The sequence below is a fragment of the Polyodon spathula genome, chromosome 4 (assembly GCF_017654505.1).
Source record: "Polyodon spathula isolate WHYD16114869_AA chromosome 4, ASM1765450v1, whole genome shotgun sequence".
Lineage (NCBI taxonomy): Eukaryota > Metazoa > Chordata > Actinopteri > Acipenseriformes > Polyodontidae > Polyodon > Polyodon spathula.
Genome location: NC_054537.1, coordinates 90481899 through 90494412, shown reverse-complemented (window position 1 = coordinate 90494412; position 12514 = coordinate 90481899). Strand labels below are relative to the sequence as shown.

The 12514-nt window shown below is 36.9% G+C and overlaps 1 protein-coding gene across 1 annotated transcript; it reads right to left on the bottom strand.

The window, feature by feature from the left end:
* Positions 1–152: 152 nt before the first annotated feature.
* Positions 153–3406, bottom strand: il6 (interleukin 6 (interferon, beta 2)). Its single transcript, XM_041248985.1, has 5 exons — positions 3345–3406; positions 3063–3250; positions 2723–2833; positions 1979–2125; positions 153–1777 (listed from the first exon to the last, which is right to left on the bottom strand). Exons 1-5 carry the CDS (start codon positions 3358–3360, stop codon positions 1583–1585), a joined length of 657 nt encoding a protein of 218 aa, XP_041104919.1. The 5' UTR covers positions 3361–3406; the 3' UTR covers positions 153–1582.
* Between the last annotated feature and the right edge of the window lie 9108 nt (positions 3407–12514).

Genomic DNA, 12514 nt, shown 5'->3' with positions numbered 1-12514 from the left:
GTGAGGGTTTCTTTTTATATATACAGAATAAAAACCTTTGAATGTTGTCTTTATTTATTTTCCATTCTAATTTAAGAGGAAGTAGATGATCTCTAGTACTGAATGTTGCAAAGCGATCATTCCCTACAAACATAATCACTTCAATTAATAGCATTTCACACCTATAGTGTAGATGAATGCATTGCTGAATGAATTGTGATTATTTTATATTATAAACAAATATGTGAATCACTCCCCAAGCCCTCGGCACAATAATCAGCTGTCTGAGTAGACAAGACTGAGCAACTGTTTTCTCCAGAATTAGTTGGCTTTTGCATTTAATTCATTTTCAATTGATGTGGTTTATGATAAATCTACCTGATCAGCTCCAGCACCTGAGAACTCAAGTCAGCTTATGGCACTTTGGAAGGTAAGCTCAAGGTGTGACCTGTCAGCACTGTTTAGAGCAGACTGTGTGTAAAGCACTCCACAGCAAGCCCATAACACTTTGACATCAGTGACATTTCTAACAATTACAGTATTGAAAATGAAAATGTGACACTACACACTGTACTTCCTGCTATTAGAGTAAACATTTGGAGATCACATTGTATACATAATACTGTATTTTATGAGTGAAGCCCAAAGTTGAGGTCATTCAATTCAGAATTAAAACAAATAAATGAATACTAGTAGTAACAAAGGCTTGTGTAAAACAATGGATTTTAATAGGTGGACAGTATGGAGAACAAATCACAGTATCCACACAACAAGCTTATTCTTCAAATAAATAACCGCAGCAATACAGAACCAACATATTCTCCCCCAACTGCAGAGAAACAATGAACACGTTCAAAATAGTCTTTATTAAAAAAGCCTACATTATTCCAGAGCCCACAGCAACACCCATTTTAATAAGGCATTCATTGTGGGTTAAATGCATGTAATTTCAATGAATGTGTTGCACGCTCAGGAGTTCTAAGACCCAAGGTGTACTGTAACTTGCTTGCAGTGTACACTTGACAACTTCAGCCCATGACTATAAACCATTGTCTATCTTTATAAAAATAAAAGTTAAATATTAAGAATGTCTGCTTTTTTAACATTAAAATAGTGACTGGTTATCTATAAATAAATAATTTAAAAAATGCATTTGTCTGAACAATTAAAAAAAAAAATACTGCTGAAACCAGCAATACCACATTTTTCTGTTTCTCAAAATACATACTGTATTAATGCGCTATAACTAGTGCTACTCACCAGTATGCAGTACAGCCGGACTGATGTAGGTGAGGTTGAATATTACAAAGTTTTCGTTGTACCATACAAATCAGGACAGGAGTGTGCCTTTTTTTTTTTTTGTACAATTTCAAACAATATTAGCACTTGCATTGTTATATAAATAACAGTATACAAGTATAAATAAATAAATAAATAAATACACTTAAGTGTTTAATAAATAATTATTACAATAGAGGTATTAAATATTTTTTGGGTTCTCGACAAAGAACAAACTTGTTATCTACTGATAATAGCAGATCATACATTATTAAATATAGTATTAAATAGATTCCTTCATCTCAAACGCTTTGAGCTAAAACACTCATACAGATGTAATCTTTCTGGATTTCTTTTCGTTGATGTTGCGAATAGCCAGATATGTTTTCTCCATGAAACTGGTGAACTCCCTGAGAATTAGATGCGCGTTCACTGCCTGACCCCACTCGCTGTCGCTGTTGTGCGAGAGGATATCTTTTGTGTTTATTTCTAACTTGGTGACGCTTGGGGGATTCTTCATCTACGGAAAAACAAATACAATAAAATAGTAAAGTGTAACCCTTATCTTGGATCGTCAACTCAGCTCTGAGTGCATATTCAGCAAAATAAGTTGCAACGCCACAACTGTCCAGTAATAGAGGATTACACCTCATCATCAGATTGGCATTCCTCAATTAAAGCACAAACACAACTCTAAATGTTAAAAGAAAATCCTACTCACCCTTTGAAAGACATCAGCTGACAGATTTTGTATTGTGTCCGATACTTTTTCTACTTCGTCCTTCCCGCTGGTATATGAATCCTTCACATAATTCATGTACTCCAGATATTCTTGAAGCCCCGTAGCGATTGTTCTTAAACAGTTTTCCTGTGTGAAATGCAATGTGTTTACAATGCTGCGGATGCTGTCGAACACCTCAGTTGTGTAAACGTATTCCTTCAGCTTGCATTGCAGATGTATATTACTCGCAAAATGAGATATTTTATGAACGGGCTGTTTAGACTAGGGTACAAGAGTTTACTTATCTTGTATGACAATTGTTTTTGTCTACTCCCCCATCAAAAAGTTTATTTACTATTGATGAGAAAGACAAAGTTCTCTTTTTCCTATCCAGAATACGTAGGCTATGGTTTTCAGATTTAATTCATTCACTCTTTTTGTTTTTATTTTGTTTTCCCAAAGTAACCCATTAGGTATGTTAGCCCCTTGGATCGTCTTTTAAAACCTGTCTAGCAGCTGAACTGACTGGATTGTCCAAACACTTTGGTAAACTGAAGTTTGCCAATACTAGCCTAGCATTATAAGACATGCTTGGAAACGACGTGTAACGTCGAGATTATATACTATATAAAGTACTACTTTTACTAGGATTCCAGCATTTCCCGAAAACCTGAAGTCAGACCTTATAGTATACCTGACATTTATTTTTCTAGTGAAAAACCTGGAAAAGAAAAAGTATTTTACCTTCTTGAATGCAGATGATAAACATCCATCCGCTACTGTAATCTGAGGTAGTTTGATTGTGTACAAACTGAAGGAGCTATTATTAACTGGTAAATTAAATACATCGTGGAACTGAAATAAAGAAGAAGAAAAAAACCGTCATAATCACGGTGTTGTGCATTTAATATAAGCTACGTCAGATACGGTTTGAGGTTGCATTTAACGTTACATTCAATTATTATATTCACCTGTGCTGCTAAAAACGTACATATAGTCTACATGTTCCCTCAGTTGCTAGATAGAGAATAAGATAGGACCCCATGTTTTTATGTTTTCAATACCATTAATCTATGAAATGTACCTGTTGGTCCCTGAGTTTTAAAACTTCGCTGTGCAGCCACTCAGCTAAAGATTCCCAATTCGTTGATAGTGGGATGACTCGAGAGCTTCCAGAATAATCGTCTCCTGAAAATTCTACAATAGGAGCAGCTCGAACCAGCGACGCTGATAGTGATACTACTAGCAGCGCCAGGACGAAACCATGGAGATCTGGAAAAACAAAACACACAAGTGGTAAGTTCCTGTAAACACTGAAATCTGTTTAAAAAATAAAATTCAACTCGAAAGCTGGCTGTGCACTCACGTTGTGCAGAGTTCATCCTGTCAAGTGCACTTAGTCGTCACTAAAGTAGATGCCCAAAGTTGATGAGCAAGTTGCTTTGGAAACATTTTTTGCTCTCTTATATAGCCGACCTCTTATTTTTGGAATTCCCACGGCTTTTTTGATGATTCAATTTTTCAAAATTGGTTAGTCAGTGTATTATAACACATCAAATATGAAGCCAGTGAAATAGTGGATGTTGAAACCCCAAGGGCAAGTTTAAGGGTATTAAACAAGCAATACTCCAAATGTGAATTTAAAATCATTTTAAAGTGTTAGGTGCTGTTTGATGATTTTCAGTGACCTCGGGTGACATAGCAGATATAGCTAATATTCTACCAAATATGTATGAAAGCCAATGCTGTGTGTCCAGGGATGCCTTTAACAATAAAAAAGTGTAGCTATGTAAAGCACATTAAAGCTGAGTTATGTTCCATTCCCCAAGCATTCACTGGTTATTGTTTGCAATCCCCCAAGTTCATTGGTAAAAGATGATCATCACAATTAAGAAGGATGTCCCTGAATGAGCGATGGAAATCTGCTTCTGCTACTTTAACTGCTAATATCGTAAACCATTTCAGACGCCGACCTCAGTATAGTGGGGATATCTTGGGGAAACATTAAGGCACCCTTCACTTTGACCTGTGACCCAAGATAGCTGCCACATTATTGCCATGTGATTTTTTATTTATTTTTTGTTTCTGGATGATATAGACGTAATACTTTGATATATTGGCTCAATACTCACATGTAACTGTATTTAATAATTTTACAGGTCAAGTTTGATCGTGGGTGTCATAGTAGAAAAAATAAGCCCTTCATGCCAGTACAGTAAGGTTACACTGTTACGGGTAAACCACTCGTCCAATTCTAGTTGGCATTGTTAACAAAAAACGATTATTCTTGACAATCCCCAAAAGCTGCTGACAAAAGCTAATAATTTGTTTCATTTTCAGCATTAACCAGTTATTGGTGCCAACCATCACAGGCAAAAGTTGATAATGACTGGATCAGTTTTACAATTGTCACAAATTGCATGCACTGACTAATACGTAGGTACTCACAGCTATTGCAGCAACCTCAACACGTCTAACCACATGCATGAAAACTGGAGAAACACCATGTAAATAATGCTAAATAATGTAAAACTATGTAATTTTATATATATATATATATATATATATATATATATATATATATATATATATATATATATATATATATACAAGTATTCAGACCCTCTCACAGTTTTCACATTTTGTTGCTTTAAAGCTTTCAGTCATGACACTTTGAAATAGGAATTAATATGTGTTATATACATAACCTACTCCACACATTAAAAGCAAAAACAAAAAGAAGTAAATCGATAATTAATATGAAATAAAAATGGAAAAGCCATGATCTTGACCTTAACAAGCCACACAATTAGTTGAATGGCCTCTGTCTGTGTGCAATATTAGTAGTTCTCATGATTTCAGAATAAAAACACCTGTCTGTGTGAGGTTCCTTGGTCAGGTAGTGAATTTCAAGCAAAAGACTAAACCATGAAGACCAAAGTCATTAAAAAGCACAGATCAGGAGAAAGGTACAAAAAATATCGAAGTCTCTGAATATCCCTGTGAGCACAGTCTACTCAATCATCAAGAAATGGAAGGCTCATTGTACAACCCAGATACCACCTAGATCAGACTGTCCCTCCAAACTGAGCAGCCGGGCAAGGAGGAAACTGATGAGGGATGCTACTGTGAGGGCAACGACAACTTTGAAACAGCTACAGAGTTCAATAGCCGTAATGTGCATCAGTCAACAATCTCCAGAACACTTTACAAAAGCAGTCTGTATGGCAGGGTGGCAAGAAGGAAGCCATTACTAAAAATAAGCCATCTCAAAGCCTGCATGGAATTTGCAACAAAGCACCTGAGTGATCCTGCAAAAATGTGGCAAAAGGTGTTGTGGTCAGACGAGACCAACACTTTTTACGTTTAGCTTTACGTTTGGCGCAGACCCAACACAGCGCATCACCCAAAGAACACCATCCCTACAGTCAAGCATGGTGGTGGCAGCATCATGCTATGGGGATGCTTCTCCTCAGCAGGGACTGGAAAACTTGTTAGGATTGAAGGAAAAATGGATGGAGCAAAGTACAGGCAATTACTAGAGGAAAACTTGTTTCAGTCTGCTAAAAAATGGGACACCATAGGAAGGGTCTAAATACTTTTGCAAGGAACTGTGTGTGTGTGTGTGTGTGTGTGTGTGTGTGTGTGTGTGTGTGTGTGTATATAGTATATATATATATATATATATACACACACACACACACACACACACACCAAGTACCGTGAAAAAGTATTTGCCCCCTGTCTGATTTTCTGCATTTTTGCATATTTTTGACACTGAATGTTATCAGATCTTCCTTCAACGAAAATCTAATATTAGATTAAAGGGGCCCTGATTGAACAAATAACATAAAATTTTGATACTTATTTAATGTATTTATTAAAGAAAGTTATGCAGCACCCAATGGCCCCATGTGAAAAAGTAATTGCCCCTTTATACTTAATAACTGGTTATGCCACTTAGCAGCAATAACTGCAACCAAACACTTCCTGCAGTTATTGATCAGTCTCTCACAGTGCCGTGGAGGAATTTTGGCCCACTCCTTCATGCAGAACTGCTTCAACTCAATGACATTTGTGAGTTTTTGAGCATAAACTGCTTGTTTCAGGTCCTGCCGCAACATCTCAGTGGGGTTTAGGTCTGGACTTTGACTAGGCCATTCCAAAGCTTTGAATTTCTTGTTCTTCAACCATTCTAATGTAGACTTGCTTGTGGGTTTCGGATTATTGTCTTGCTGCATGACCCAGCTGCGCTTCAGCTTCAGCTCATGGACAGATGGCCTGACATTCTCCTGTAGAATTCTCTGATACAGAGCAGAATTCATGGTTCCTTCAATGATGGCAAGTTGTCCTGGTCCTGATGCAGCAAAGCATCCCCAAATCATGACACTACCACCACCATGCTTGGCCGTTGGTATGAGGTTCTTACAGTGGAATGCAGTGTTTGGTTTTCGCCAGACATAACGGGGCCCATGTTGGCCAAAAAGTTCCACATTTGACTCATCTGTCCATAGAACATTGTTCCAGAACTCTTGAGGATCATCCAGGTGCTTTTTGGCAAACTTGAGATGAGCATTCATGTTGTTCTTAGTGAGCAGTGGTAAGACTCAGACTCCCTCTATATACTACTACAACCCACAAAAAGATCTGACCAAATTCCAATGTGAAAAATGTGCAAAAATGCAGAAAATCAAACAGGGGGCAAATACTTAAGTACTTTTTCACGACACTGTATATTCATATATTACATGGGGACACCAATGAGTCTGGGCCATACAACTGTCGCCTTATTCTTGTTAAGGGCATTTACATTTTGTCTCACCAAATGTCTGCCTATCCTAAAAGCAATAAAGACAGATAGTGCTCAAAGTATACAGAGATAAATCACCGTTTAAAACATGACGTAAAATACAGCATTTTTGCTCCACAGTATGAATGTTGAGAACATGTAAATCAATCCATTTATAATTGTGTGGCATCATGTAATCATCACAATAGCAAATGGATTCATGACAAGAGGAGAATGCTATGTTCTCACAGTGAAACAGTTTCATTTCTTTCGAAATCCTGGGTTCCCCATCTCTGCCCCTGTTTGTCCTAATATCTGTGTGTCAGTTAAAGGATTATGAATGGGAAAATGAAGGGGAGAGTTTATACTGACATCACAGGATATTGTGAAAGTGAAAGTCTACTATAAGGGCTGCATCAGTACTGAACTTTCGAATCATGTTTTCTTATTAGGCTATGTTGAAAGCCTTTTTCGTTTTCCAACATTTCAAAATTCAGCACTGTTTGAAAACTGTTGATGACAGCATAAAAGAAAATTGGTACCAGATGTGTAGTTACTATATTGCAGTTGTGTGAGGATACATCTCATAAAACCAATTTAAAATAGAAGATAGTCTACACTTATAAAAAATAAAAAATGAAATGGGAACCAGCTCTTCAGGGTTAGTTTAGGGCTGAGAGCAGGTTCTGTGTTCATTATGACATTACCTTCACCCTAGTACAATGTTTTGTTTCTTTGTTTTATTTGTAAATGAAAAATGTGCTCTCAAGCTCAGATCTACATCTCCTGTCTCCTACGTGTGTGATTGCTGCTGCTGGCCAGCCTCTCTCCCTCTTTCTCTCTGTCTCTCTCTCTCTCTCTCTCTCTCTCTCTCTCTCATAAAAATGTTTTGTTCTAACCATTAACTGCTGTGTCAGAAGGGCATTTGTTTTATCTTAGCTTCAGCTTCAGGGGTATATATATATATATTATATATATATATATATATATATATATATATATATATATATAACACACACACACACACACAGTGCCTATAAAAAGTCTACACCCCTGTGGCAGAGCAGAGCTCTGCCCTTTTTAAATTGGCAGGGATGGGGTTAATTTCCCCTACCTCCCTGGGTTTATTATGTTCAGGTGGCTGGGGTTGATTAGTTGATTAGATGATTAGTTTAATTAACGATCAATCAGCGCCCAGCCATCTGACATAAAAGGAGGCCTCTGCTTCTCATTTAGGAGGAGGAAGTTGAGGAAGCAGGTTGTTTGTGTTTGTGTTTGTGTTTGTGTTTGTGTTTGTGTTTGTGTTTGTGTTTGTGTTTGTGTTTGTGTTTGTGTTTGTGTTTGTGTTTGTGTTTGTGTTTGTGTTTGTTATTGAGTGAAGGCATTGCCCAGCCTGGAAACCTTATTTTTTTTTTGTAAGTTTTGTTGTTTTTCTATTTGTGTTTAAAGATTTTTTGTTTTGCCCTTGTGCACCTTTATTTTTGTTTATTTATAATAAAATTAGTATTTCTTTGAACTGCAGACTGTCTCTGGGCCTCTATCCCCTCGCCAGCCTGCCACAACCCCCTTTCAAAATGTTCACCTTTTGTTGCCTTATAGCCTGGAATTAAAATGCATTTAAAATATATATTTTTCATTTATGTACACATCCTATCCCAGAACTTCCAAGTGAAAGAAATATTCTAGAAATTTGTAGAAAATTAATTAAAAATAAAAACTGAAATAGCTTGGTTGGATGAGTGTCCACCCCCCCCTTGTAATAGCAATCCTAAATTAGCTCAGGTCTAACCAATCACCTTCAAAATCACACAAGTTAAGTGGCCTCCACCTGTGTTAAATTGTAGTAATTCAATAAAGTAAAGGAAACTGATCAGAGAGGCTACCAAGAGGCCAATGGCAACTTTGCAAGAGCAACAGGCTTTTATGGCCAAGACTGGTCAAAGTGTGCATATGACAACAATATCCCAAGCACTCCACAAATCTGGCCTGTATGGTAGGGTGGAAAGGAGGAATCCATTACTCAAGAAAGCCCATCTTGAATCCTGTTTGAAGAGTGCAAAAAAGCGTTATGTTTGGCGCAAACTCAACACAGCGCATCTCCCAATGAACACCATCCCTACTGTGAAGCATGGTGGTGGCAGCATCATGTTATGGGGATGTTCCTCATCGGCAGATACTGGGGCACTTGTCAGGATAGAAGGGAAAATGAATGGAGCAAAGTACAGAGAAGTCCTTGAGGAACACCTGCTGCCCTCTGCAAGAAAGCTGAAACTAGGACGGAAGTTCACCTTTCCGCATAACAACGACCCAAAGCACACAGCCAAGCTACACTGGAGTGGCTAAGGAACAAAAAGGTAAATGTCCTTGAGTGGCCCAGTCAGAGCCCCGACCTAAAGCTTAGCGAAAATTTGTGGCATGACTTGAAGATTGCTGTCCATCAACGCTTCCCAAGGAACAGAGCTTCAATAGTTTTGTAAAGAAGAATGGTCAAATATTGCCAAATCTAGGTATGGAAAGTTGGTAGAGACCTATCCCAGCAGACTCACAGCTGTAATTTCTACCAAATGTGCTTCCGCCACGTATTAACTCAGGGGGGTGGAGACTTAACCAATTTTTAAATTTTTATATATAATTTTTTTCTCAATAAAAACTTTCCCCCTTAACAGTGTGGAGTAAGCTGTGTAGATAAGTGGAAAAAAAATCCTCATTTAAATGCATGAAACTCTGAGGCACTGATACAACAAAATGTGAAAAAAAGTTCAAGGGGGTGTAGGCTGTATATATATATAAATAAAAAAAGATTCACATAGTAGAAAGATACTATGTAATAATACCCATAAATAACTGTTTGCATTAAAACTAATGTAAAAATAGAAAACAGTACTAATGCTGGAGCAGTTTTAAAAGCTATCTAAAGAAAAGTGTAGAAAAATGAATATTTACCTTCTGCTTTGGTAATAAAACATGTAGGCTATTTATCATCTATTCTAAACACCATTTGAATCCTAGTTGAAAGTCACGCTCAGTTAAATTTTTAAATAATGCCAGGATGTTTCATATTTCAAATATTTCAAATAATGCCAGGATGTTTCATATTCTGAGGGGGTCTTTAAAACATTAGTCAATGTTATTTTTGCTTTTATCCAGATGGCAAAAGCTCTATGCCAGACAACAAATACCAATCAGTGAAACATTACATCCATTGTTGCCAATGTAATAAAATCCTGAACCCAGTAATTCTCTGCGTACTGTCTTGAATCACCATGACTGATTCTTTCTGTTCCATAGTCAAAACTGCTCAGAGGCTACTCCTGGCTGAGAATTTCTGCGCTAAGGGAGATAAACACAAGTAAAGTCAGTACAGTCTGGATGTTATTAATAAGTGTGTCAGAGCGTTTACCTTGGTGCCACTGACGTGCTCTATCCACGTAATATTTACCCCTACAGTTTATTTAAGTGACAGTTAAACCCTGTCTGTCTTCTCATCATCTGCACTTGCATAACTCTTTTATTTCAAAGTTTAAGTCAAGTAGGTTGAAGTTTCAGCTAATGCCACTAACGGCCACTGAAAGAAACATTTGTCTGCTTGACATGATTACTTTTGAATTATTGTGCTTCCATATTAATAGCAGCTTTTAATAATAACAACTATAATAATTGTGTACAATATACAGTATAATGCTAACGCTGTAAAAAAAAAAGTTTGTATTTTTGTATTTTTTGTTTTTCATATGTTACATTACCATGTTGATTTTTCTTTTTGCACTTTTAATGAATTTTAAACTTGATCTGCCACTAAAAGCATTTATAGCCTTGCTTTTTTTTCCAGTGGTAAAACTTTTGCAGTGTTAGCATTATATGACTATGACATTTGTTTTCCTCTTACAGAGGTGTGATCTTTTGTTTCATGGTAGTTCTATCAGTGGCAGATTTAGCAATCTCTTGTATGTATAATTATATCTGTAGCCTATATGGTTTTCACAAGTCACTTCGCTGTCACAGGCTAATTATACTTTCATTCTCCATTTAACTAGGTATTTCCAATAAAATTCATTTTCCTGGTTAAGAAACTTCATTTCAGCGTCAGGTCAGCATACCATTCAGTGAAACGTACGTCCATGTTATAGAACTGAAACTAGTAAAATACAGTAGCACATGTTTGCAGTTGTGCTGTTTCATATTAAGTGCAACATTCTTTCTCTTGGATATCTCCAGTGCTGCTCAGAATATCCAGGTCAGGTATCCAGTTGGTGTTCAGCATTAAAAAAAAAAAAAAAAAACTCATTACACCATTGAAAGTGAAAACTGGTAAATAAAACAATCTGGACCACCTAAGTCAGTATGCTGGCAGCAGTGTAACAGGGTATGAATGAATGTGAGGTGTTCTCTTACACAGTGGGAGACTGAGTGGGAGAGAGACCAGCCAGAAAAGCTGAGAAAAATGACGTATATTTAAGCAATAAGGCACCGGAGGGCATGGGTTGTGCTGGATATTGTCACTTCTTGGTGCACTGTTAGACATTAGACACAGCCAAGTCCCTGCAACTAACTAAGAAGTGACAATGTCCATCACACCCACATCCTCAAGTGCCTTATTGCTTTTATAAAACTGATTTTTAAAAATGAAAGGAGAAATCTATATAGTTTCTAATGATTTATTAACATTTTGAGGTATAACCTTCCACAACAGAAAATAGACCCTATGAACAAAAAAATCATATTCAGGTAAAACATTTTCTTTTTTTTTTTTCTTCAATAAATGCATTTTTTTTTTAAAATAAAGACTTTAAATAACTATAAAAAACATTGCTTAGATGTTTTTCAGCTCATTTTTCTGACTTTAAACTACCAAATAAACTTGCTTAGTTGTGTATCTGTGAGGGGCCAGCCTTCCTGTATATTCTAGGTAACATTGTTGCTAGGTAACTCACTCCCATTGGCTCGAGCGTTATCAAACAGCACAATAGTTTAAATTGCTTTGTTTCACTTTGGGATGAAGATTATTAATTATTAAGTAATTCATTTAAAATCAATTGTATATTTTTTCGGAAAGCCCGTCATTTAAGCATTTAACAGCCCAATTTGTTTGTTTTGTGGTATTAATTTCATATTGTGTTTTTTTTTTTAGCACGTCAATGTTACATTTTTGTACCTGAGTGTGCGGTATTGAGAGGAGACAGTGAAGAAAGGTGAGTCGGGTGGTCAAGACATCGCGTGTAGCAATGTAAATACTGTCGAAAAATGTTAAACTATCCATTTAAAAATTAGGCCCTGTCCACATTACATAACCGATCTCGAGAACTGTACTCAAACGTTCAAAGCGTCCACATTGAAGTACTGTTTCATGTGTAGTCGGGCTTAATGCTTCTACACGCTATTAGAATAGTCCGGTTACAGTTCCTAGCAGCGCAATGAACAGGAATGAATGCGATAATATGATATGATGCGATAGTATCCCACTATGCACTGTATTTTATTTAAAATAATGTGTTATGCTAATATGTTATTAATAGAGGTGCATATTGCTGAAAAGAAATAAAACAAGTATTTTGTAAAAAGTAAATGCGAACACCCACACCCACACCCACACCCACACACACCACCACACACACACACACACCACACCACACACACCCACACACACACACACACACACACACACACACACACACACACACACACACACACACACACACACACACGCACGCAGGGCTTGATGTTTTCAGGTTTTATTTTTAATCAGGTGA

Bases quoted from the DNA above. Each gene is read 5' to 3' on its own strand.
- il6 (XM_041248985.1), bottom strand. The intron at 2,126-2,722 runs GTAAAATACTTT...CATTTCACACAG, and splicing joins TATCATCTGCATTCAAGAAG to GAAAACTGTTTAAGAACAAT. The intron at 1,778-1,978 runs GTGAGTAGGATT...GTTTTTCCGTAG, and splicing joins CAGCTGATGTCTTTCAAAGG to ATGAAGAATCCCCCAAGCGT.